General features: G+C 40.1%; 2 protein-coding genes across 2 annotated transcripts; one reads left to right on the plus strand and one right to left on the minus strand.

Moving 5' to 3' along the window:
• Positions 1–6,067: 6,067 nt before the first annotated feature.
• LOC130590448 (uncharacterized) lies at positions 6,068–7,646 on the minus strand. Its single transcript, XM_057392883.1, has 2 exons — positions 7,356–7,646; positions 6,068–7,297 (listed from the first exon to the last, which is right to left on the minus strand). The coding sequence occupies exons 1-2, from the start codon at positions 7,644–7,646 to the stop codon at positions 6,068–6,070; spliced, it is 1,521 nt and encodes a 506-aa protein (XP_057248866.1).
• A 9,203-nt stretch (positions 7,647–16,849) lies between these two features.
• LOC104887287 (hypothetical protein) lies at positions 16,850–26,915 on the plus strand. The gene is made up of 6 exons (XM_010671899.4): positions 16,850–17,239; positions 19,134–19,283; positions 19,834–20,092; positions 20,187–20,405; positions 20,483–20,625; positions 26,440–26,915. Exons 1-6 carry the CDS (start codon positions 16,946–16,948, stop codon positions 26,737–26,739), a joined length of 1,365 nt encoding a protein of 454 aa, XP_010670201.1. The 5' UTR covers positions 16,850–16,945; the 3' UTR covers positions 26,740–26,915.
• Positions 26,916–27,939: the final 1,024 nt, after the last annotated feature.

Below are 27,939 nucleotides of genomic sequence, written 5' to 3' on the forward strand. Positions count from 1 at the left end.
ATAATACCAAACACCAACTAGCTATAAGATACAAACGACAACCATGCAACAAATGCGGTCAACGTTGCAACAAATGCAACAAATGCGGTCCACAAGCTCAAACATAACAGACCATACCGCCTGTGAGTAGACTCATTGGACCATGCCGCCCAAGGCCTACGTTGCATATTCGAGGAACCATACCGCCCTTCTCGAATAGCCAGCATATTCGAGGAACCATACCGCCCTTTTCGAATAGCTAAATTCTACGGATCATACCACCCGTAGTAACCAATGGACCATACCGCCCACGGTTTAGTAACCAAATCCTAGGACCATACCACCCTTAGGTTATCGAGCATAAATTTCTAGGACCATACCGTCCTTAGAATAACCAACGCAAACTCCTTGAACCATACCGTTCATAGGATTTCCTAATGAAGACCTCTAGAATCATACCGTTCATAGGGTCAATCAAACACAAATTCCTCGGACCATACCGTCCGTAGGATCAATCCAACTCTACAAGCACAAGGTATACACGACAAGGTATACACAAAATCCATCTAATCCAACTTTCATAGGTATACACAACAAGGTACACAAGCAAATCGAATTCACTAACGAACAAGGTTCGAATGTGTGAATGCACAACAAAGCATAAGCCCTCAACATACTCCAAACCAAACAACCATAGGCTACCCAACAAAAGGGCACACACCCTTAATGTAACACTTAAGTCGACCAAACAATACTCAAACACCCTTGGTATACATATCTAAGACCACTCAAGCAAAGGTACACAAGCTGTAGACCAAAAGGAAACAAAAACGCAACAGCACAACTCAAGAGCTAGACCCCTCGTCGCGAGGTGCGACGAGCATCGCGGGTCGCGACAGCCAGCCTTCGCGAGTCGCGAGCAGCCCACAACAACTCCTTCGAGGCTAGCACCAGCCACCCACGCCTACTCCAACCTCGATGACACATCAACACACACGCCAAGCACTTCCTGAAACATCCATACTTCACCAATAACCACAACGACAACTAAGATTCCAAGACGCAAACCAAGTAAATCAACCCAAAGCTTATACTAACACACTTAGCATACATGCCTAACACAACACCAATCATCCTCACATGAGGCTAAATCTCATCAACAACGACAACTTCTCAAAATCCAAAGATAACCCAAGTGAACCAATGAATCAATTTAACCACAACAACAACAAGGATACAACTAATCAATAAAACTTAACAAGATGATCATAGGAGAAATCCAAGGTATGAAAACAACACCAACAACCATGATAATAACAACATCCTACTCCAACACCAACAACAGCGACAATAACCACAACACACAACTCCATCAATCATCACAAAAATACCCAAAAGTCCAAGACACAAGCAAGCAATTCAACCCAAAAACACAACCACAACATTCTAAGAGAAACAACAATTTGACAAATGCTAACAACAAGTTTGTAGTAGTATTTCCAATCACAAATCAACATCAACAACTATGAAACTACAAGAAACTTTAACCATACAATCTTCTAAGTTCCACCTAACATAATACTACATTCTCTAACGCATTTCTAACAACCTAAGTTCAATATCTATACTCTACCGAACTAGAATAACGCTAGTTACCTTTTTCTTGAATGTTGAAACTCTTATTTTGCACTGCTCTGCTCCGATCATGTTTTCCGGTGATCAAAAGCTAGGTTTCCAAATCTCTCCGGTCTAAGTAAAGAAAAAGATGTTATCAATGTTCTTTTCAAATTTGAAGACGATCCAACGGTTAGATCTCCGGCTACAGTTATTATCGTGAAGGTGCAACAAGGAACAAAAACCGGATGACTCGTCTGATTGCAACGAAAACTGCAGTCGCGTCTTCCCCTTTCTTCAAAAACAAATTATACAACGAGCAATATCTTTCCGAGTATATAGACTTTGACTACTCACACGCTCAATTCGGATAAGAAACGAAGGAGATATGATGCAAAGAAAATGGGTGTGCAGAAATGGACGAAAACCGAGAAGAGAGAACTCTTTCTCTTCCTCTCTAATGGTTGGACGAGAATGGGGGTTACAATGCAGCAGAAATATGATTAATAACCTTATAAAGCAAAGGTTTAAAGGTGATTATAAAGGTGGGTTAATGGGGAATTAAATAGGAAGTTACAAGAGACTCAAAGGTTAGCTTCATAAGCACGCACCAAAACTCTTCATCCTCCACAACAAAATTGCTAATTTTTGGCTAGCATGATACGCCACATGCAATGCAACATTTCATAACCCAAGTCGGTCCAACAACGTTACAAAAATGCTACGCGACAAAATCGGATTCTAAACACCCAAATAAATAACGAAACTAATATAACAACTTAAAATAAAAATCTAACAACTTAAAATAAATATATATAAATATCACAACATATAAATATATATACACATTTTCATAACATGTTCCAAAATAATTCAAATGATTTATTTATTTTTTTGAAAAGGTAAAATACTGTTTTAAAATAAAGAAATACCAAAAATAAAGGGTTAAAATTACGGGGTGTTACAATTCAAGTTGCGCAAGATAGGAAGAAAAGTTATGCTGATTTGAAACGACACGATGATGAGTTTGCTATAGGTGATAAGGTGTTCTTGAAAGTATCACCCACTAAGGGCGTCATGAGATTTGGGAAAAAGGGCAAGTTAAGTGCTAAGTATGTAGGCCCATATGAGATTTTAGAGCGAATTGGGAAAGTAGCCTATAGATTGGCATTGCCAATGGAGTTTGAGAAGATGCATGATGTGTTCCACATTTCCCAACTCAAATGCTATATCCCTGATGAGCGTCATGTCCTAGATCCTGAACGAGTTCAGATCGATAATAGCCTCAAATATGAGTAAAGACCTGTCAAGATTCTCGACAGGAAAGTGCGTAGTACACGCAATAAGGACGTCCACATCGTAAAAGTACTTTGGTCTAACCACGAGTATGAAGAGGCAACGCGTGGGAAGCCAAAGATGAGATGAAAAAGAAGTATTCAGACTTATTCCTTGAGGTGAGTTACGAGGGCGTAACTCGTTTTCTTTAAGGGGGATAGAATGGGATAAATTTCGCACTTTTTGTCTATTTTTATGAGATTTTTATACATTTGTATGCCTATGTTGAGCAATTTGCACATGTTAGTGCAAAAGAAGTAGATTCTCCGCATAAGAAAACGTGTTCATTAGTAACACAAGTGTTTTAAGTTAGCAAAAGTGTGCACAAGTGGCACAATTCTTTTTAAACTTTTGTAAAAGATGAGTTCAAACTTTTGAAAAGTTGTGAGTTTTCGTGTCAAGTTTCGGGATGAAACTTCTTTTAAGGGGGGTAGACTGTAATCCCCCATAATTTTAAAGGATTTGATAAAAATATATTTTAGTATTTATATATTTATATTTAAACATAATTTAGTTTCAAATGATTTATTTATTTAAAGAAGGTTAAATATTTTAAAAGTCAAAATAAATTATTTTGAGGATTTGAGGAAGTTAAAAATATTTTATTTAGGCTGCTTTGAAAAAGGTTTGAAATACTAATTTGATTTGTAAAAGAAGTCTAAGTGGACTTGAGGAACCCAAATTCTAAGTAGATTAGGAAAAAGGAGTTATATTGATGTTAGGAGTCCTAATTTATTTATGGGAAATTCCCACTGGTAATCCTGTACTATGGAACATTTGCAATGGTAAACCGTTTTTCTTTTGAGTTACAAAAATAACCCTAGACTTAGTAATATTATACAACCGTGACATAAATGATGGTTAAACCATTAGTATTATCGATTTACCTAACCCAGGTTAACCCCAACCACCACCCAGCCCACTGACATCCCACCCAACCACCATTGTCCCACCCCTCCACATGAACCTCACTCCACCTGAACACCACCCCACCACCATTGTCCCACCCCCTAAAACCAAAGACTCATCGAAATCCCAAACTAGAAAGCCTTGAAACAACTACCTATCAATCCAAAGCCCACTCCAGCCACCAAAAACACCATTTAACTACTCGAAACCTCCATATCAACAAGATAAAAGAAGAGATAATCAAGGGTGGAGCGAAACAGGCAAAGGAGAAAGGAAGACTCAAGCAAGAGAAAAAGGGGAATATCACCAACACTGACAAGCCACAGCCACAACAAGAGCGACGCAACAACAGTAGCAACACCAACGTGAAGGGGGAGAGAACAGAGTGACGGTGAAGATCTAGGGAGGCAGCATCAGCATCAACATGAAGGGGGAGAGAGTGTGACGGTGAAGATATGGGGAGGTAGCAGCGAAATAGAAAGAGAGATGAGAAGAGAAGTCACGGGGAGGGAGGGAGGGAGTGATAAGGAGAAAGAGAAAGTCATCGGAAGGAGAGAGTGACGGAGTATAGTGTTTTCAGTGGAAGAGTGGTGGTGGTGGTATTTTAGTGGGTTAGGTAGTGGTTTGGGTTAACTTGGGTTAGGATAGTAAATAGGTTTAACGGTCAAGTAACGGTTTAACATCATTAATGTCACGGTTGTATAATATTACTAAGTATAGGGTTTTTTTTGAAACTCAAAAGAAAAACGGTTTACCATTGTAAGTGTTCCATAGTACAGGGTTACCGGTGTGAATTTTCCTTTATTTATCCTATTCATCATCAACTTTATTGAGCCCAATCTCCTTTACTAACCAAAAGGAAGCCTCCTTATAAATATCTTAATACCCAATTATTTACCCCACACAAAGATTATTTTTCTCTCTCCTTTCTCAAAACTCACGGCCATCTTATTTCTTCTCTCTCCTCACGATTTTCTTTGTTCTTCCTTCTCTCAAGTTTTCTTCTTCTTCAAGTAATGTTTCTTCTTCAACAAGAAACGTCACAAAACCTTCAAAATCTCTAATTTCGGTGCGCAACTGCTGCTGCGTGGCCCTGTTATTTCCGGTGCCTCATTGTTCTTCTTCTTGGTTATTTGATTGTTGGTTAATTTTTTTTCTTCTTTCTCAATTTTCCATTAAAGACTCTGTTTTTATGCTTTATTTTAATGTTAATCATGATTATTGGTTTTAATTTACTGTTTTAATAAATAATCTTGATTGATGTATATTATATATTAAAAGAATAAAATTTCAAATTTGTTTATTATTTTTAGATTGAAGTTTTAATCATCAAAGTATGGATTTTTAGGGTGTTAATTATTAGAAAACCATAGTATTATGTTATAAACTACGAGATTGGTTTAAGTCATGAATTTAAGCATGTTTACATACATTCAAAGAGGATTTTATGGTTTTATAAGTTTCTGGAATTTTAGAAAAGGCTTTAACAATGGAGTTTTAAGGGTTTTAATTACTAGTATGGTAGTACTATGCTAGGAAGTAAAAGTAATTGAAGTTTTGATAGTAAAAACAACTTTTGAATATGTTTAAAGGAGATTTTAAATATTTTAAAGTTTCTGTATTTTATTCAAGAGTATTGATTTTAGTTTATATTGATTATTTTAGGCGGAGAATACGCAGCAGGTGACTTTTAAGGAACTAAAGGTGGCCTACCAACTAGTTTACACAAGGTACGCACATACCTATGTGCTATGTGATTAGTATCATGATTTAAGGAGAAAAAGTTGTAGTATCATGTATAGGAACTTTATAATTTCATATGTGATTTCTAGTATGATTGAATTCTACATGTTTTATGGCTGTGTGCAAGCATGTTAATTATGAGATTTATTATGAGTTAAAGATTGTCATGTTTGCATGAAATTATTGATGCAAGCATGTGGATGGGAACTTTGTTTATTAATTCACATGAGGGAATTAATATATTATTGAGATTGAATCATGTTTATTCATGTGTTCCCTTACAAGCAGTTCTATAGTGATTTTTTTTAATTCATTATTGTCTCATCTACTTTATCTGAATAACATGAATTATTATATATTAATAATTCCTATGTTCATAACACAAGGGAATAAAAAATTGATCAAAAGAAATACTCTAACTCCTTTTAATTTTTTTTTTTTTTTTGGACATCGGTAAAAAGTACAAGAAATTAAACAACCTAATCAACTACAGAGTGGCCATGGGAATATGTCCTAGGCGAACATGATTGGCCAGGTCATGTGCCCTCTGGACTTGTTGACGATTAACTTTTAAAATTCGACACCATTGGAGTTGATGTCCAAGGGAGCGAATGTCATTGAGAGTCCATGCGATCGAGATAGGTTGTGTGTCTTGATGAAGTAAACTCCGAACTAGTACATCAAAATCAGTGTAGATCAAAATTTGGCAATATCCTTGAGATTGCGCCCAAATCAAGGCCCCCAGACAAGCCCTTGCTTCAGCAACCAGTGGTGACTCCGCATAAATGCAGCCTCCTTGCACTTCTGTAGTTTGAGTATTAACATGCTCAGCAACCCAGACAATACCGGCCAATAAAGAAGATTTCTTCCAGGAACCATCCACTTGTAAATGTATTTGTGGTACCCCGCAGAAGGCTGTCCCAAAATGTGCAAAAAGAAACCCAGGAATAGGATTAGCCAGAAAGGTGTAGTGCTGCTGAATGCCTTTATCCTGGAGTGAACGGATTAGAGGCATATCAGGTATTATTCCGTTGAAGACCTTATTATTGCGAGCCTGCCAAATAGCCCATAAAATAGCCACAAACACGGGAAGACGAAGGCCGTTATATCCATCCTGCTGGTAGAAATAGTGTATCCATGCAATGAGCCAATCTTTAAAGGCCACAAGGGGAGTAGCGTTGAAATGAATACGTAGTTGGCTAGTTTGCCAAGCAGTAGTGGCTAGAGAGCAAAATCGGAAGAGGTGTTGGGATGTCTCAGGTTCCATGTTGCAGCTTGGACAACTATCTGATATGGCCAGACCACGGTAGGAAAGGTTAGCAGCTGTTGCTAACCCGTTGTGGAACAATTTCCAGAGGAAAATTTTCCATTTTGGCATGATGCGCAACCCCCATAAAATCCGAAAAAACTTCGAATTGAGAGGGGGAGTCATGCTGTAGATGTCAGTATGTCGAGAAAGGAAGTAGTATCCAGATTTGGTAGTGTAGTGGCCCGATGTAGTAAAAGGCCAAATAGAAAGATCAACTTGGTTTGTGAGGCGAGGAATTTCAAGAGTACGTATATCACGAACCGTACTGGAATGAAAAAGTGACTGAAGCCGGGGAACATTCCAGCCTTGTTTTTTAGGCAGCAGGAGAGAAGCAATGGAGACCGTAGCAGCAGTACGAAGAGGAACATTATCCCGAAAGAGGGGAATCCTCCCATGAACCCAGCGCTCCTTTCCAGCAAGGAGGGGGAATTGGAACCAATTTTCCAACCGAATTTGTGAAAAGTACCTGCTCTGCTTGAATTAAACCTCGCGCACCCCAAGAACATTGACCCCGCATTAACGCAGTGTAGGTGTCGATGATCCAGTGCCCAGTTTGTATCGGAAAATACCTTACTGATGAGGTCACTGGAATTCTATGAATACGCCAAACTTTCTTCATCAGAGGAACGATTGTGCATCGCAATACTACGTAAGCCGAGACCACCAGCACCTTTTTGCAAATGCAAGAGCTCCTTGCTTTTCCAAGCAATTCCTTTACCAGAGCTATTAGACCAGAAGAATCGTGCAAGCATCGCATCCAACTTATTAGCTATTGTTGTGGGAATCAGAATAAGAAAGGATGTGAGCTATGGAAGCAATGAGGACAGAGTTGATGAGAATCAATTTCCCAGCTTGCGAAATAGGTGAATGATTCCAAGCAGTTATGCGCTGAGAAATTTATCAAGTAAAAAGGTGAAGTGCTGAGTTTTCTTCCCTTGAATATCCACAGGAGTACCAAGATATGTGCCCAGGATTTTAGCATCCAATTGCAGGATACGTTTGTATTCATGACCCATGTGCTCGGAAACATTTGGGCTGAATTTAACAAATGACTTTCGTAAACTGAGCATTTGTCCAGAGATACGGCAGAATCGAGCAAGGAGGTTGGACAGTTGCTTACAAGAAGCAGTCGACGCTTTAAAGAAAAGAAGAGCATCGTCAGCAAAAAACAGATGAGAAATAGAAGGGGCGTACCTGTGAGCTCGAACCCATCGAATAGTCGAATATCCGTAGCCATGATTATCATGCGGAAAAGATATCCATACAAACAAGAACAGATAAGGGGATAGTGGATCACCCTGGCGAAGCCCACAATGGGAAGGAAAGGACTCTGTAACCTGTCCATTAACTAGGATGCGATATGACACTGTAGAGATACATTGACTAATCAACTGAATCCATTGGGCAGGGAAGCCATAGGCTTGAAGAACCTTTAATAGAAACCTCCAGTTAACCCGGTCATATGCCTTATTCATGTCAATTTTGAGCGCCGCCAGATGAACATTACCCTCGATGTTTATTAAGAACATGAATTAACTCATGACTGATCAAAATGTTATCATCCATATGGTCCTGGAATGAAAGCACTCTGATATTCCGTGATAAGATCAGAAAGCAACGGCCGTACCCGGTTGACCAAGCACTTCGAAACACATTTATAAATCGTATTACATAAGCTAATTGGCCGAAATTGTGTTACCTCCTCAGGATTCTGTCCTTTAGGCAACAAAACAAGCAGCGTCTGTTCCACTCATGCAGTATGAAACCTGTTGTGAAAAAGTGATTGACAGCTTGGAACACCTCATTCCGAGGGAACCCAGTGAAGTTTGAAAAACTCAGCCGTGGACCCGTCCAATCCGGAGATTTCCCTGACCAATACCAAGCATGGCCTCATGCACTTCATCTTAGAGAAAGGCCGAAGGAGCTGTTGTTGTTGTGACAGGAAAGATGAGGTAAGATTTAAGTCACGAAGTACTAAATCAATGGCTTCATCTTGGCCCTGGTCAGAGACAGTAGACCCCTGAGAGGGCCCATACGCAGTTTTAAAATGATGTAAAATAGTATTACTATGGTAGGACCATCCTCAGTCCACTGGTTATCTGTAGTTCGAAGAAGGTAGAATATGCTGATCGTTGTTTTTGTCGCATCTTATTGTAGAAGAACTTGTTGGAAGGTCCCCAGCTGAACATATTGTCTTTATGACCTTTGCGACCAGTAAGAGTGTGCTAATGCAGACGTATCCAACTCCTGCTGACGTTGGAGCATGAAGTTATTGCCTTGTGGAAGAGTAGAAATATGAGTCGCAGTGGCAGCTAACTTAGTAGAAAGTTCTCGCCAATCAATCCCCAAACAACCTTATGATCCAAACACCATCGCTTAATCTGGGTGCGAAAGATGGATAGATTTTCGTAAACTGATACATTGTAGACCCAGCTATTGGAATCGCCATACAGACGAAATCATATTAGGTAATTCAGGGTGTATGGCACCAATTTTCAAATGATATGGCCGACGATTAACTTTTTGGTGGCTCCGTCTGGTAAAAGATAGCTGCATGATCGAATGCAGAATAGGAAATTCTTTATATAACCGAGTGGATATCTGTCATTCCAATTTGGGGAAACATACACTCGATCGAGACGTTCCATGATTAAATCCACACCATCCCTGTTATTTGTCCAAGTGAACCGAGGCCCAACAAAGGGAACATCTTGTAATTGTAAAGTATGCTTCCAATTGGTGAATTCTTCCCATCCCCTAATAAGAGTTGCCCCACCCAACTTATCCCCATAATGATCAAGTTGATTGATGTCACCAATAATGAGGAAGTCAGGATATGGCGCTAACACTTGTAACAGGTGATTCCAAAGTAAAGGACGAGAGTCCTGACACGGTTCTCCGTACAAGAACAAAACGTACCAGATCATTCCATTATTAGCTGAGATTTTACAGAAGACATAATTACACATGGAACTAAGCACATCAACAGCAAAAGGAGCCCATGATACAACAACCAGCCCGCCACTAGAACCTAGAGCATCTACACCAACTACAGTACGTGGCTTAGTACTACGTAGTAGAGACTGTACATGAGTAAGAGAACATTTGGTTTATTGCAAAAACAAAAACATGGGCTTAACTGTAGATAACAACCAGTGTATATACGGAATTATCGGGGCGTCACTGGAGTTCAACCCCCGACAATTTAGCGACAGAATGTTCATGGTAAGGTTGGTGACTGGTCTGGGTCAGTCAGTACCCGAGTTGAATCAGCAGACACTTTCACCATCAAAGAGAAGTGGATATCCATGTTATCTGTCCGCAACTCGCTGCCAGCACTACGCTTCTTCTTGAAAATCCATGTACCAGCACTCACAGGCGCTGATACTGCAGCTTTCCTTTTTTTCGACAAAGTGGACGTAATCTCTGGACCAGGTTCCACTTCCAAAAGTCTTGCCATAGATAAATTAGTGAGAGCCTTTCGTCGAAGTCTCCCATGCTGGAATCCTACATTAAATCCTCCTTTAGCTTCCCAGTGAGCCAAACGCTGACGCTTACCATTGCGAGACCTGGAACGACCTTCGACGGCCAATCCTTCACTACCCTCAGCTGATTGAGTATGCGTGTAGGCCTGAAAAGGACGCTTGTGACCCACGAAAAAGCATATGGGCTCGGCATGTAGGCCTCGAGGAGGTGACGAGCCAACACAAGGCCCATCTGAGCTGGAAAATGCCTCCCCTTGAACCGTTTGAGGAGGCGGAATAAGCCGTAGCCACGCACTAGGTCCAGCTTCATCAGGGTCTGGAGGATGAGTTGTAGTCCAGCCTTCATGAATTAACTCTTCAAGCGTCCCACCATCAGTAGAAGGAACCCGAAGAGGAGACAGATTACCAAAGTCCGATGCCTCATCATTTGTAGGCGCAAAAAGATCCTCCTGAGCAAGTCCGACACGAAAAGTCGTTGGTGGACGCGTGGTAATTCCCAGATGTCGACGAAAAGGAAACCGAGCCCCATTGGCTCGCCCTTCGTCAGTTGGGACTCGAGTGGAAGTTAAAGTAGGAGAGGTAGTTCCTATAGGCGTGCCATGTTCGTGGCCCAGTTGTTGGTTGCCCAAATCCTCTAGGCGGCCGTAAGCACTATCCTCGGCGGCGAAGCGACGTCCAGATGATTGATGAACCTCTTGGCCACTAGCGGCGGGTGAGAGAATCTGAGTAATACTAGCAGGAGAGCCCCGAGAAAATGACATAGGAGGATTAGTATGATAGTCCGAATCATGAAGTGATGGATTATTGGCGTGAGACGGTAAATTAGCTGGCTCGACCGATGCCTCATGATTTGGCAACTCCACTGGTTCATCATCCGAACTTGAATCCACCATATGAACGTCAACATAGCGTTCATCAAAGATATAGGGATCATGGTGAAGACCCACACTAATTAAGTTCACCCGAGCATTGCGATAGATAAACCGATCAGGTAACCCGCGAATAATATTCATATAAAGAGGAACATTCATAGGGCCAAACATGATATTCATACCATCGTGCTCAAACTCCGTAAAACGACGATGAATGAGATGGTGCGCCTCATACGCAGACATGGGACAACGTCCAGTGTGATGTCCCACACAACCACATTGTTTGCAGAATTTAAACACTCCTTCGTATCGAAAACATACCCAAACTACTTGACCATCATCCAAGGTTAAGAAAAAACCAGGTATGAGTGGACGTGATAAATCTACAACTAACCGAGCCCTTAAAAATGCCTCTGAAGGAAGACCAGGACCGGTTTCTTCTATAAGATCCACCAAACCAACATGTGATAAAATTCTAGAAGTCCATTCATGTTCCAAGAACCGCCAAGGTAAGTTATGGATGCGAACCCAAAGAGTAGCCAAGCTAAAGTCAATGGTGGAGGGCACTTGATTACCTGAACTAGCACGGAAGGTAATAATTTTACCATCGATGACAGTGGTATGTTGACGGAGAAGCGACGCACTGTCACGGGGATCTTGACATTCGAAAATAAAATACACTCCAACGCGTAGAAATCTTATTGAACCGCGAGTAATCCATTGGTGGTTGACGATATTATTAACAAGGCTAGTGTTTGGAGGGACGAGGTCGAAGAACCGACCGACGACTGAGTGAGTCCACTCAATATTAGGTAGAGGTGGAAGATGAGAGGGGGGGTGGCTGACAAGAACACCCATTCTCTTATGTATAGAGCGAACGGGAAGATTGTCACTATTACTAGTTTGAGAAGGAGAAAAACTCATTTTTTCAGTAATATATAGGTTTTGGAAGGAATTTTACAGTAGATTTTTATTACAGTGACAACGTTGGAACTAAGCGAAACTAATCGAAACAATTTATAGTGGCAGTGGTGCTTTAAAACTAAGGAAAAATAAAGATGAAGGTTGAAGAGGATTTTACCGGTGGGAGAAACCGCCAAACGGGGACCATGCATCTGAACAGATGGCGGTGAAGTAGAGAATAAAAGCCAGGTGTGAGCTAACGTGAGCTACAGGTGGCAGTTGACTTGAATTCCTTCAGTGAAGGAAACCACAAACCAAGTGGGAGTGGAACTCACTTTTGAAGTGAGAGAAACTCTCGCTTATCTTCTATTAAGAGAGAGAAAGTCTAATTATTGAATATTCTTTAGGTATAGAAAACAATAACTCCTTTTAATTTTACGATAAATGATTAATCACTTCAATATAATTTTTTTTTATCTTCATGTCTTAACCTAACATATCATACTTATATACATGAAAAAAAATTCAATTACTCATGTTCGGTCATAGCTAGGGATGGGCAAGGGTCGGGTCTGGCCGGACCCTAGACCCGGACCCTAATTTTTTTGACAGACCCGGACCCGGACCCGGACCCTAAGGGTCTGAAAAAACTGGACCCAGACCCAGACCCTTAGGGTCTGTAGGGTCTGGAGGGTCTAAAGGGTCCAAGCCTAAATTTTCTTTATTTTGCCAAATTTTCAGCATTATTAATATCATTAATCAACTAAAAAAAATACCCATAAATAAGAAAAATACAAAATACAATACAAATCAGTAAGAACTTCGAAGAGTGAAATTAACAATTTCATACAAAAAATGTTCGAAAAAAAAAAAGAAAAGGATCGAAGAATCAGAGAGAAATAAAAAGAAAACTGAAAAAATTAAAGAGAAATACCTGAGCAGAAGGAAACCGCCGGCGAAGTCGAAGGAAACCGCCGGCGAAGTCGAAGGAAACCGCCGGCGAAGTCGAAGGAAACCGCCGGCGAAGTAGAAGGAAACCTGTGACAAACTGACAGTGGATGAGTGCCGACGAGTGGAGGGCTGGAGGCGTGAGGCGTGACTTGTTTGGTCTTTTGGTGTTAAACTAAATAACGTAACTGCGTCTCACTCTTTTGGGTTTAGGGTTTCAAAAAATATCAGCTTTTTTTTCAAAAAAAAGGTTAAAATCTATATATTACATATGTTTAGGGTCTAGGGTCGGGTCTAGGGTCGGGTCTGGGTCTACAACATCAGGACCCGGACCCGCAAAAAAAATACTTGGACCCAGACCCGGACCCGGACCCTAAGGGTCTGAAAAAGTTAGACCCAGACCCTTAAATTAGGGTCGGGTCCAACAGGGTCCGGGTAGGGTCTTGGACCCATGCCCATCCCTATAGCCATCTTAAATATTTAATTATTGCTTATTTACTTTAGTATAAGCCTAAATTATTGTGTCATGTCTAAATACATGATATGTCATGTCTAAATTATAGTTGTTCATTTTTTATGACAACAAAAGTATATTCATATATTTTGCGTACATAAGAAATTGTAATTTTTTTTATAGGGCAAAAAGTTCTAAATCGAGACAACATAAGAAAAAACATAGTTAATTCTAACAAATTGAGACAATATAATAAAAATCATATTTCATTCATAATAGAAAGTCGTTACAAAAAGTCTTAATACTACTTATATTACAACCTTGAATTTTCTCCTACTACTAATGGAGATAAATTACAGACAAAAACATGAAAAAAAGCATAAAAAAATAAAAAAGAAAAGAACTCTAGACAAAAGAAGACATGGGAAAGGCCATGCAAAGACATGACCAAACCCAGTATTGTTGGGGAAAATCAACAAATGTGTCAGTAAATTTTGGTCGAAGTTTGACGGACTTCGCTTGTAGTTGTCGGAGTCCGGGTCTGACTCCGTCTCATCGCCACGTCGAGGTGATGCAGGGTCAGTGGAGGTGGAGGTGGATGAGAATGATGATGTGGGTGCGGTTGCTGATGGTGATGATAATGGTGATGGTGGTGGTATTAATGGTGTTGATGATGGAGGGGAGGGGGACCTGTCGATCCTCCTTTTTTTCCTTTCACATGAGGAGGAGGAAGAAGAGGATGATGATTGAGCGGATGGAGGAGGGTTGGAAGAGGAGGATAAAGAATCATGTGGTGGTGGTGGTGATCCTGGTGCCGGAATGGGCACCACCATCGGTAGACGACAAGGTCCCGTCACCATTGGTTTTTTGCCCTTCGCATACACTTTTTTGGATAGGAATGTTTTGTTGTTTTTTGAGGGGGGAGAGAATTTAGCAAGTGAATAAGAATTTAGTATGGCTCACCTTATATAGAAAAAAATTGACTATTGGAGCCACCCAATTAATGAAGTGGTACTTAATTTTAGTTGGTGAAAATGGTGTCATTTTTTTGAAAGAAACAAAAAAAATCCAAATCATTTGTCTATTCCCAAAGCGTGTATTAGTTGAAAGGAAAATCGTGGCCAAATTAAATTTAACAAAAATAGAGAAGCAGATCGATAAAATTATATAATCAACTACGTCAGCTTGTACCAATCTAAAAAGAGTACTCGATGACTTATGTATCGTCTCTGGTCAACTAATTAATTTCCACAGATCATCGATCATCTTCTCCAAAAAGGTCAACCAGCCTCGTAAAATGGCTTTAGCTAGCCATTTTAACGCTCCCTAATTCGTCCCTGGGCAGATATCTTTGAATTTTCTTCACCGTCCTTTCAAAGCTAATCTCGCCCATATTGTCCAAAAAACAGAGCAAATAATTAATTTGCGGGAATCTGGCTTCCTCTCCAAAACAGGGAGATTAACTATGATCCAGACTAACCTCGAGGTCCTATCGACATATACACGCGCCTCAACTATGTTGGCACCTGACATTGCTACCTCTATTGATTCTCTTCACATGAAGTTTTTCTGGCGTCAAAATAAGGAAAAAAATACAACCCCACTGATTACCTGGGAAAATATCTACAGACCAAAATCCCAAGGGGGTTTAGGGCATTAAAAAACTTTGCCAATGAATACACCATTTATTGCAAAACTTGGTTGGAAAATTCTCATCGAACCTAATAATTTTTGGGTTGAACTCATTTCCGACAAATATCTTCAAAATCAATCGTTTTTTAACTGCAAATCTAAGGCAAATGACTCACCCATTTGGAAATTTTTTTACTTCAACACCCATTACTCCATAAAGGCATTCGTTGGAAAATAGGATATGGTTGTCAAATTCTTTTTTGGCTCTATAACTGGTGTCTAGAGGAAAACTTAATGACCACCTTAAAGTTAAATTAAAACCAGGTTGATGTGAACCTGCTATTAAAAGATTTCACTTTACTTGATAAATCTTGGGATCTTCTCAACTTAGAATCTCTTCTCCTTGACCACATCATCAAATGCATTAAAGGCATTCTGTTATCGTCTGCCTCCTTATGTGATGAACCTATTTGGGGTCCTAGTCCTTCAGGACTATTAACCAGTTAAATCCGCTACTTGGCCAGCTCATAACCTCCCACCTAGCAAGGAAAAATGGCCTCACCGTTGGATTTGGAATCTCGATACCCAGCTAAATCTAACGATTTTTCTATGGCAGATCTACCATAAAGTCTTGGGGTTCGTAAAATCCTTTTAAAAAGAAATATCATCCCTTTTAGTCATTGTTACCTTTGATCCCCAAGAGGAATCTATAGATCATATCTTTGGAGATTGTTCCAAGCTCCTCCCTCTTTGGCAGCTTAAAGAACTTAATGATTGGTTGCCCCATTCCTTAACTAGTGCCACTTTATTAGATATCTTTTCTAATATTAAAAAGAATAAAAGTTGCGCTTTTAAATTTGTCTTCCTAATTTGGAGTATTTGGAGAGAAAGAAACAATATCATCTTTTATAACGACTCGCTTAATATTCATAGGATTCTTTATAAAATAAAATTTCTTTTTTTAGAATGCAGTTGATTACTACAATTCCTCTGACTCCCTGTTTTTCCACTCTTCTCTCCATCCCTCCACTCGCAAGTACCTTTCTTCAATCTTGGTGGCTTGGGAGCCTCCATCATCTCCATTTTTCAATCTCAACTTCGACGGTTCCATTTGTGATTCTTCAGCAGTATCATCTTTTATCATTAGAGTTTTCGACGCCAACCTAGTCGAAGTTGCAACCTTCAACCTTGGTACATCTTCAGTCTCGGTGGCAGAAGCTACGACCGTTCAACATGGAGTTCGGCTAGCTATTCAAAATGCTATTACTCATCTCCACATAGAAGGAAATAACCTCATGGTTATCAACTCCAACAACGCATCTGGTCCCCCCTTGGCAGATCCTCCCATCATTAAGGATTTTCAGACTTCTCTGTAGTCCTTTCTGCTTGGACTATTCTACATGTCTACCCGGAACAAACAAAGCAGCAGACTGGATCGCCAATGTTAGCCACCTCATATATTCTAGTTTTTGTATTGAAAATTATACTCATTCTATCCTTGTAAACGATAAGGTTAAAGCTCCCCTCGTACGAATGGTCTCTAATCTTCTTTTTCCATACTTTTTTTTTTTAAAAAAAAATAATCTAATTTCCCAGGTAGGAACGAACTCTCGTCCCATTACAATATTACATGGCTCTCCACGTGGCGCAAAACCAACCCCGAGTCCAGAAATAGTGTCAATCTTCTCTCTCCCTCAAAAACCAAAAATTCTAGTGGTGGGCTCAAAATCCAGAATCAGGTATCAAACTTACCTTCAAAAAAATGGAGGCAACTATAGGTGGTGTTTCATGCACAAAATCAACATATCTACAACATTCAACTTGTTTAAGAGATTCAAGCACTAGTTTTGTAACTGGGTTTCCTCTAAAACTACCAAATTTGCAGCTGAATTTCAATAATAAGAAAAGAAAGAATGATATGATCAATTTTGTGGTTGCTTCTTCGATTCCTACTAACAGCAATTCTCAGAATAAAAGTGGAAGGTTTTATCTCAATTTTACTGGCTTCCCATTCCCTCTTGGTCCTTTTCTTAACAGACGCACTATTAGGACTGAGGTGAGTCTGTCATTTTCTCAATTTCCCTTCTTTTGTAGTATGAGTTTTTGGATCTTGCTTAATACTATCTCCTTTAATTTATATAGAAGTTTCATCATTAAAAAGTTAATTATTAGTTTGCCTGTTTTGACTCTTAGCGCTTGCCAATGCACATCTATGGTTTTCCTTTTTTTTTTGTGGTATGATTTTCCTTTGGCATAAATCACCAATAATGTCATTCTAAAATAGGTGAATAGTGAAGATTAAAATGGTGAAGTGGGGAAGTCAATCTAGCCTCCAAGGTAAATAATAGAAATTACTATGGGAAGTTATGTACCAAAACTTTGGGAAATTCCCATCAATGTAATTATGAAATTGAATTGCCATGAGTTTGAAATTCATGGGAAGTTCTACGTCCTGTATGAACTAAATGACCAATTAATTTATCGTAGTAAAGGGCACATGCAATGTGTAGGGGGCACCTTTGGTAGTGGCATTTGGAGTAGCTTTTAGTCTTTTGATTAATACAATATTAGTATTAGTGTTAGATTTTAGATTTTGGATTTTAGGATGGTCCGTTTACAAGCCTCAAGGAGTAACATCTCAAAATCAATTGGTGATGACTGATGAGTGGAGGAGCTCCTCAAGCTTATAAGGTGGTTAGTTTCTCTCCTCCTCTCCAATGTTGGACAGCTCACATGTATATAACAACAAGGGTTCAACAATTAGTGTTTGTATAGTGATATATACTTGCTTTTAGCTTTTCAACTAGTATTTTGCAAGACCTATCGAGATGGTTAATTAGGATGGTATTGCATATCTATTTGTTGCCAAAAACCTATATTATAGAGCTATCTTGACGGCTATACGGTTAATAGGTAAAACTTAACCACTTGTATAACATCTCGCAGATGATGCTTTTACCTAATAAGAAATGCTTTCGGAATCACGCACACAAAATTTCAAAAGCTTGTATGGGCATGCACCTCTATTGCCTTCTTGTCTTGTATTCGACCATAAAGTTTCACCACAACCTCAAAATCCCAAAAACCACCTCGTGTTGATGGCTTACTCTTGCGTTGAGCTTGTTGGGCTTGGCATCTATCACAGAGCATGCCACTTGGCCTTTAGATTTAACACCAATACTATAAAACTTGATCTCTTTAGTTTATTGTTCTTCCGAACTCACTAAGGAAAATATTTCTACACTTAACGTGGTCTCCAAGGTACACCTTTGGCCATTATGTATTAATTAAATCATAAAACTTGATATGCTGCAAATATACATCAAAATGCATTTAACAAGATTTCACATTACTATGTTTTTTATTTTCTATCTAAAAAAAGTATGGTCAAAGTTGATGAAATCTGGCCATGCTCACTAAGAATTTGTTTCGGTAGCAGGAAATGGAGGGAAAGGGAAGGAAGGAAAAGGGAGGGGAACAAGTTCCTTTGCTTAGATAAGGGATTGGGGAAAGGAAGGGGAGGGAGAGAGAAGGATCCATTATCTCTCCCTCTTTAATATACATCATCTGTCTCAAATTGGAGAGATTGGGATAGAAGATGGAGCTCAATCTTCCTCCTTCCCTTCTTCTCTATCCCTGCTATATTGCTATCTAAACAAAGTGTAAGAGTCTAATAATGATGAACTGCAAGTCTATAACTAGGAATTAGAGGACAATTATATATGAATGATTGCCTCTATTTTATTTATTTGAGAGTATTGACTTAAGATGAAGACATAGGACTTTGGTAGGACATGTCAATATGAACTGTCTTCTTTTTGTGATTTGCTGAATAAGATGAACTCTGTATCTAATGAATTTGTCTCTGCTCTATTCTTCTGAATGTTGATTGCTACTGTAACTGATACATTTCTTACATGTTAATTTTTCTCTTCCATCCATTTTCTCAGATTGTAAAAGATTGCATATGGTCATTTGAACAAGAACAAGCTCTAGGGTTTAGTAGTGTCTCAACAAACACTCGCATGACGGTCATCAAGCTCAAGTCTGGAGGATTATGGGTCCATGCACCTATTGCTCCAACCAAGGAGTGCATCCAGGTTCAGTGACTGTCCAATAAATTTTGCGTTGCTTATTATGATAGCAGGTGGTTTTTTCTGAGTTACAAAATTTTGGCCAAGTTAATTCATCTTCTTTCCTAACTGCCTTCCATGAGTTATCATGACATTTTGTAGTTCAATATGTAAATTCTCTGTTCAGTTTTGAGTAGAATTGTTATAATATGATATTATTTGTCAAATTATTTTAATTTTTTTTGGTTATTGATAGAAATACAGGACACAAAAAAAGGTGGTTTGACCTATATCAATTGAAGCATGCTTGTGCTTAATAGCTTCTTATATTCTCAGATCATTTTTAGTTGACTTACACAATTGATGTTTGACTTCTTCCTTAACTATATTTGTTTATTGTGTCCCTTGTGAAATGTTTACATGTAGAAAACTGACATGTATACTAGCGGAAGAATTGATCATTAGTCTATATGATTCCATGTACATATCTTGTTTACTAGCTATGTCTTTAGTTGCTTCATCCACTTTAATCAATTAAATGGCAGTTGATTATGGTTCCATTGCTGTTTCATGACAGCTGGTGAAGGAACTTGGGGCTCCAGTTGAATACATTGTATTGCCTACATTTGCTTATGAGCATAAAATATTCATGGGACCATTTTCTAGAAAGTTTCCTCGTGCTCAAATCTGGGTGGCCCCTAGGCAATGGAGTTGGCCCTTGAATCTACCACTTGAATTCTTTGGTATCTTTCGCGCCGAAACCTTGCAGGATGAGGATTTGTCGACTCCATGGGCTGATGAAATTGAACAGAAAGTTCTGAGTTCACCGGAAGTTGGTAATATAAATTCTTTAGGTTTTCGAAATGAGATCTAATGATTACTAGCTATAATTGAACTTGGAATAATTTGTTTTTGCTTCATACCTTTAAGGTATTGGGCCATATGTGGAGGTGGCCTTCTATCACAAGCGTTCAAGATCCCTTTTGGTGACTGATGCCGTAATTTTTGTCCCGAGGCAGCCTCCTGAATGTATTGGTAAAGATTCCTTATTGGCCTCTGCAAAAAATGGTCTGGCTGTAAAGATTCTTAGCAAAGGCAAAGAAGTTCTGGATGAACCAGTAGTTGACAATGCAATGAACCGCCAGAAAGGTTAGCTATTGTTTGATCATCCTTCATGAGACCAAAAAGTGTGTTAAGGTTTTGATAGTTGCAGTTTCCTGTTGCAGGATGGGAGAGAATGGTTCTTCAGATCCTGTTTCTTGGTCCATCCAATTTGTTAGAACCAAATGCTACATTTGCTCAAATGTCCCAGAAGCTGATTGTTTCGCCTATAGTAAAAACATTGGTCTTCAGCAAAGTTCCTGAAAAGGTAATGTTGTTTGCTTTATTTCCTTTTGTTTAAAGTAATAACCTTTTGTCAAGGGTCATTTGCTTTCTTTCCCTCTGTCTAAAGTAATAACCTTTTTTCCAGGTTATTTGCTTTCTATCTGATAGAAGATAATCCCTTGATTATTCTATTCATTATAATTAGGTTATATACATCCTAAAGAGAGTCAATCTAGGAGCTTAACATGGAAACTCATTTACAGTTACCTATTTACAAGGATTACATTATATTGACATAATAATATATTTACATATATTATTCTAACACACCCCCTCAGTCGAAGCGGGAGGAAGGCGGACACTGAGACTGTCCCGAAAATCTTCAAACAAAACCAATGGAAGTCCCTTGGTAAAGATATCCGCGAGCTACCTTTTCACGAACAAAATGGATGTCCATTTCAATATGCTTGGTTCTTTGGTGCTGAACAGGATTCCCAGAAAGATAGATAGCACTCACATTGTCACAATAGACCAAAGTAGCAGTAGGAATCGGGCAGTGAAGCTCAAGAAGGAGATTGCGTAACCAGCAAGATTCAGACACAACATTTGCAACCCCACGGTATTCCGCCTCAGCACTGGAGCGAGATAGAGTAGGCTGGCGTTTGGCAGACCAGGACAGCAAGTTGTCACCAAGAAATACACAATAGCCTGATGTAGAACGGCGAGTATCAGGACACCCACCCCAATCAGCATCCGTGTAGGAAATGAGCTTGGAGACGGAAGAAGAATAAAGATGTAAACCATATTCCACTGTACCCTGAACATAGCGGACAATGCGCTTCAGAGCATGCATATGAGCCTCCCGAGGGTCATGCATATGTAAACAAATTTGCTGCACTGCATATGATAAATCAGGGCGAGTGAACGTAAGGTACTGAAGAGCCCCTGCAAGGCTGCGATACAAAGTAGGATCAGTACAAGGCTCAGTACAAGTAGAACTCAGCTTGGGTTTGGTATCAACAGGAGTGGAAGATGGCTTGCATGAAGACATCCCAGCACGCTCAATAATCTCAGTAGCATACTTCTTTGGAGACAGAAAAAGACCACCTGCATGACGGTTGACCGCAATACCCAAGAAATAACTCAAGGCACCCAGATCCTTCATAGCAAATTCGGAACTCAATTTAGCAATAATGGACTGGAGCAAAACATCAGAAGAGGCAGTTAAGATGATATCGTCCACATATAACAATAGGTATGCCATAGAAGTACCCTGACGATAAATAAACAAAGAGTGATCAGATAGACTGTGAGAAAAGCCATGGTAGCCAGATACTCAGCAAAGCGCTGATACCAAGCACGGGGGGCCTGCTTGAGGCCATAGAGAGACTTTTTGAGAAGACGGACATGATCAGGGCGAGTAGCATCCTTATATCCCAAAGGCTGGTACATGTAAACTGTTTCATGCAGATCACCATGAAGAAATGTATTTTTCACATCCAGTTGGTTAATAGGCCATTGCTTAGAAAGAGCTAAGCTGAGAACAGTGCGAATGGTAGCCGGTTTAACCACCGGACTAAAAGTCTCCCCACAATCCACGCCAACCTGTTGAGTTTTGCCATCACCTACAAGACGGGCTTTATGCCTCTTAAAAGAACCATCAGAGTTTTCTTTATGAGCAAAAATCCACATAGAACGAATCACATTAACACCAGGGGGGCGGGGCACTAACTCCCAAGTCTTATTTTCAATTAAAGCATCATACTCAGCATCCATAGCTAGTTTCCAATTCGGGTCATTCAAAGCCAAAACCGGGTTACGGGGTAAAGGGGAACGTAATGTGGTAGAATGAAGATTGAATAGTTGCTTGGGTTTAAAGACTCCCCGTTGACTACGGGTGATGGGGCCCTGGTGGGTAGAAGACTCATGGGGTTCATTTGTGTGAGTAGGCGCACGAGTGGGAGAAGGGGGCCGAGAAAGAGGCCCGGGTGAGGGAGAGACCGGCCCAGTAGGCTGGGCAGGACGCGGGTCAGAAGAAGGCGGGTTGGGGGACGGCCCAGATGCAAGCTGGGGACGTGGGCCTTGAGGAGGCGCCACAGTAGGCTGGGTGGGCTGCACATGACGCGGGACGCGTCTGGAGTAGACACGAAGAGGCTGAGGAGGGGGCTGGGTTGGGGACGCAGTAGAGGAGGAGCCCAAAGCCGGTGACTGGGTCATGTGATGAATCATGTGAGTAAGACCTTCATCCAAAAAAGAGTAAGATGAAGAAGTAGGGGTGTGAAGGGAATTAAACGGGAAACTACTCTCATCAAATATGACATGGCGACTAAGAATGATTTTTCGGGAAGATAAATCATAGCACTTATAGCCCCGATGGTTAGAAGGGTATCCCAAAAAAACACAAGGTGTAGAACGAGGTTGAAGTTTATTGATTGTAGTAGAAGGGAAAAGAGGATAGCATAGACACCCAAAAACCCGTAAATGAGAATAGAGAGGATCCCGATTGTAGAGAATTTTTAGTGGGGACTGAGAGGCTAGTAATTTACTAGGAAGAATGTTGAGAAGATAGGTTGCCATGGCCAATGCATGATGCCAAAAGGATGGAGGGAGGGAAGCATGAGCCATAAGAGTCCGTATCATATTATTAATGGTACGAATTTTTCGTTCAGCTTTACCATTTTGTGAAGAGGTATGAGGGGAGGAAAAGCGAAAGGAAATACCATGCTTTTGACAGAAATCATGAAAGGGACCATTATCAAATTCTCTACCATTGTCACATTGGATATTTTTAATCTCACGTTCAAATTGAGTACGAATGGAAGCTCTAAATGTGAGAAAAACAGAGAACACTTCAGATTTTTTGGAAATTGGAAAAGTCCACAAATAATTTGAGAAATCATCCAATAATACAAGATAATAACGATGGCCAGCAGTACTCAACACAGGAGAAGTCCATAAATCACTATGGATAATATCAAAAGGAAACATAGTACAAGAATTCGATGCAACAAAAGGGAATTTAACATGTTTCCCAAGAGGACAAGAAGTGCAAAGACTTGACTTATTAGAAGAAGTATACTTAATAACATTATTGTTCTGAAGAAAAGATAAAATAGATGTCCCGGGGTGGCCAAGACGCTCATGCCATAAAGAAGGAGCTAAAGCCGCAAAGGTAGAAGGAGGAGCATGTGTGGAAGTGGTGGTGATAGGGTAGAGGTCACCATGACTGTCACACCTCATGAGACGCGTCCCTGTCTGATAATCCTTCACAGAAAACCCAAAAGGATCAAATTCAACAGAAACATTATTATCAGTGGTAAGTTTGCGAACTGACACCAAGTTTTTGATTAAGTTGGGAGCATGAAGGACATTTTTAAGGTGTAAGGGCGGGTCAGGTGAGGATAAAGTAGTATGACCATAACCATGAATTGGAATTGAATGACCATTACCAACTAAAATGCCACGAGAATTACTTAACTGAAAATAAGGAGAGAGAGAAAGTGTACCTTGCCCTGAAGTCATATGAGAAGTCGCTCCAGTATCCAAATACCAATTTGCATCAGGAGGTGTAAGCCCCAAAGTATACATAGCAGCCTCAATATTTGTGGGAGTAGGCTGCCCACCATCTGCAATATGAGCCTGAGGTCGCTGTCCAAGCACGCCTGGGCCCGGATGGATCGCGGGTGGCCTGGGAACTTTGGGCCTAGCCCACGGAGCTGCTGAAGGAAAGGGGCAGGGAGGGTATGGCCACGCCCACTGCCACGGGTACCCTCCCCACTGCTGCTGCTGCTGCCAGCCGGAGAACGGCTGTGACTGGGGAGAACCCCCACCGCGACGGCCACCACGGCCACCGCCGCCACCACCGCGACGGCCACCAGAAGTTTTCTTACCCGATTGAGGAGCCCGGTTAGACACAGGTTTCCCACCATTGTGATGAGTAGGTGGTTTATCACTAGAAGCGGCCACCATTGCCGCGGTGGAATTAGTGGCAGTTTGTTTTGCAAAACCCGCCTCCTCTAAAGTTAACATGGAACGTGCTTGATAAAAAGGAGGAAGAGGAGAGGTTTGACGAATTAACGTACCAACTGTGTTATAGGCGGGCGTGAGACCGGAAACCAACTGTAAAACAAGGCGGTCATTAGAAACCGGGGAACCAACGTTTTTGAGTTGGTCGGACAACTCCTTGAGACGTTGGCAGTAGGCGGATGCCGAGACAAATTCCTCCATGGATAGATGAGAAAACTCTTGTTCAAGAGCCACAGCACGAGAGTTTTGGTTGTCTTGGAAAATATCACGGAGGCGATTCCAAGTATCCATGGCGGTGGCATCCGGCTCGATAATAGTATGCAGAAGATCCGTAGAGATGGTGGAGTAGATCCACTGTAACACAGTGGCATCTAACGTGGCCCAAAGATCCTTGTCGGCGCCGGACGAAGGCGCAGCCTGGGGCTCCTTAGGAGCGATAATATGGTGAAGGACGCGATGTGACCGAGCATGGACCTTGAACAATTCGGCCCAGGTAGCATATTGAACGTTCTCCATTTCAAGGAGAATAGGGATATTATTTTTAATGTTGGACACTGCCAAAGCAGGATGAAAAGAAGAAGAAGAGGATTTTGGGTTCACCATGATTGGCGACGGTAAACACCAAGCAACAGTGGCGGCTTGCCCTGTGCAGCGGAAGACGGGAAGAGAGGAAAGAGAGATTGCCTAGGGTTGGCTAACTGATACCATGATAGAAGATAATCCCTTGATTATTCTATTCATTATAATTAGGTTATATACATCCTAAAGAGAGTCAATCTAGGAGCTTAACATGGAAACTAATTTACAGTTACCTAATTACAAGGATTACATTATATTGACATAATAATATATTTACATATATTATTCTAACACTATCCTTTTTCTTCTGTTTGTGAGTGGGTTACTTATCTTAGGCTCAAGCCACTTTGTAGAGGCCGAGACAGTAGGAGGAAATAGGGGGTAGCCTATGGGAGGGGCTAGCTCTCAACCCCTTCACATAGGGTCCTATCCCCCTGGATCCTGTGGTAGCTCTTACCGAGCTAGCTCTACACCATCACTGGGTGATGTTGAACAGAATTTAGTTTCTTTTGTGGTGCAAACATGTCTTATTAATTTTTTGGTGTAAAGTTTCCGAACACATGCAGAAACCAGCTACATCTCTTTGTTATATTCACTTGTGATCAGAAATGTTCAACATGATATGATAACAAACTCAATCAGCAGCAAGCATGAATCATAGTGAAAGGAAAAAATTGACAATGACAATTACTGATGATAGGGTTCCATGATTATGATAATTCTGTTTCCTGGTAAGAGGGGAGTTGCTTAATCATGGGAAGCTGTTCTATGATGCTAGACATAGAATCTATTTGAATTCAAAGAGATGTCCTGGCAGATTATAAGTTTTTCACTATAACCAACTCACTCAAATATGGCAAACTATTTTATATTTCCTATTTGCTGGAATACGTACACCTGGTGATTCTGTCAAGTGTCAATTTATAGTCAAGGATACAACGCAAACACTCTTTTCGCCAGCCATGCAGACCCTGCATTATGACTTCTTTCAGTTGAGCTATTTGTTTAGTTTGTCAATCTATCTGAAGTGAGTGATAGTTTCTAGTGATACAAGTTGATGTAAGATGGATAGTTAAATAGCCTAAGACATCACACTTTTGAATGGAAGAAAATTAGAAGGTATCCTCTACTGGACATTCTACCCTTTACTCACAAGCTCTCAAGTAATTTCTGAATGTGTTGCACATAAAATTCATAATCTAGTCTAGTCACCCGTGCTCATCTTACTTTTTATGAAATGTAAAACATTTAGGTGAAGGACTGGATTGATCGGATAGCTCGAGACTGGAGATTCCAAAGGATAATTCCTGCACATTTTGCAGGTCCAATAAAGGCAAGCAGGTCAGAATTTCTAGCTGCATTTGCTTTTCTGGATGAGCTCTTAGATGAGCAATATGTTACTAGGCCTTCACTGTCCCTCCTGTTCACTTCATTCATGGGAAAGGCCGCGAGTTACTTCCCCCCGGATGATATGAAGACATTATCCTCGCTTGATCAGTTTTTAGTTTCTGTGGGAGCTGTAAAGAAGACAGTTTCAGGCCGGAAGAGATGATAGGCAACTTCTGATCTCAGCGGCTATAGTTGTAAAATATATTCAGTATATATCTTTTCTCCTTTTTAAGTATTTTCTTTTATCAATACTGTAAGGAAATTTTGAGTGTAAGTTCACATTTTGGAGAACTCTAGTAATATATAATATAAAGTTGGAGGTGAAGAGGTAGTAGAACAGTGAAGTTGTCACTTCTTTGATGGGCATGTAAGTAGGTTTCTTTGATTATGCTCTGTCCCTTTAAGATTGCTCTATTGGAGTATATTTTTACGTTTTGCTTAGGTGGAGTTGATGAGAGAGAAAAATAATTTTGGGGGGGGGGGGGGGGGGGGGATGCATGTGAGAGTAATGTGGTAGAATGGTAGTCCTGTCCTTCATTACCATTTATGGTATGGGGTAAATCCAAAGGGATGAATAGAAACAAAATTGGGGCAAACTGACGAGGGAGTATGTTGTTTACACTTGGACCAATGCTGTCAATATTATTAGAGGAAATATGCCTTAGTGAACACAAAACACTAATGCCTTAAGGATTACGATTTACTATCTATATTCTATATGTCAAGAAGGGTAGGATACCAAAAAAATAGAAAAAAAAAGAGTTTATACTTATTTTAATTAAAAAATAAAAAAGTGAAAATAGAAAAAGGAACTATCTAATTAATTAAAAAAGTAAAAAAAATGAAAAAAAAAAACATTACAAAAACAAAAAACAATCAACAATTCAAAAATCCCTAATTTATTAGATATAATAAACAATTAATTTAATTTTCTACATTTCCTAAAATAAATTATTTTTTTACATATTTTCGCTTGCATCATGTGTATATAAAACTAGTTTCCTTTAATAAAACTAGAGACAAAGTTTAGACAATTAATTTATTCTTTTTTTATCTATCATACATCCATATTTCTACTTATATTGGTCATAAAAACCAGGGCTATAGATCAGTTAGGTAGAGCACTTCGTTTACACTCGAGCCAATGGTTTTCAATCCTTACATTTCCTACTACTGGTGGGGTGACAACTAGCTTTGGTATATTGGGGAATATCATTATTGCCGAACCTAACGCCTACATTGCATTCGCGGGTAAAAGAGTGATTGAGCAAACATTAAATAAGACCGTAAGAGTTGGAGATAAGTGAACTATTGGACTTGAACCATTGACATCCGCCACAGGGTAAACCACCGTCTCTCAGGC

This window comes from Beta vulgaris, chromosome 2 (assembly GCF_026745355.1).
Source record: "Beta vulgaris subsp. vulgaris cultivar EL10 chromosome 2, EL10.2, whole genome shotgun sequence".
In the NCBI taxonomy this organism is placed as follows: domain Eukaryota; kingdom Viridiplantae; phylum Streptophyta; class Magnoliopsida; order Caryophyllales; family Amaranthaceae; genus Beta; species Beta vulgaris.

Excerpts from the sequence above, each read along its gene's own strand:
- LOC130590448 (XM_057392883.1), bottom strand. The coding sequence starts at position 7,646 with ATGCGATGCTTGCACGATTCTTCTGGTCTAATAGCTCTGGTAAAGGAA. Across the intron at positions 7,298-7,355 it reads GTTTAATTCAAGCAGAGCAG|GAGCGCTGGGTTCATGGGAG; the intron begins GTACTTTTCACA and ends CTTGCTGGAAAG.
- LOC104887287 (XM_010671899.4), top strand. The coding sequence starts at position 16,946 with ATGGAGGCAACTATAGGTGGTGTTTCATGCACAAAATCAACATATCTA. Across the intron at positions 20,406-20,482 it reads TGCAATGAACCGCCAGAAAG|GATGGGAGAGAATGGTTCTT; the intron begins GTTAGCTATTGT and ends TTCCTGTTGCAG. Across the intron at positions 20,626-26,439 it reads TCAGCAAAGTTCCTGAAAAG|GTGAAGGACTGGATTGATCG; the intron begins GTAATGTTGTTT and ends TAAAACATTTAG.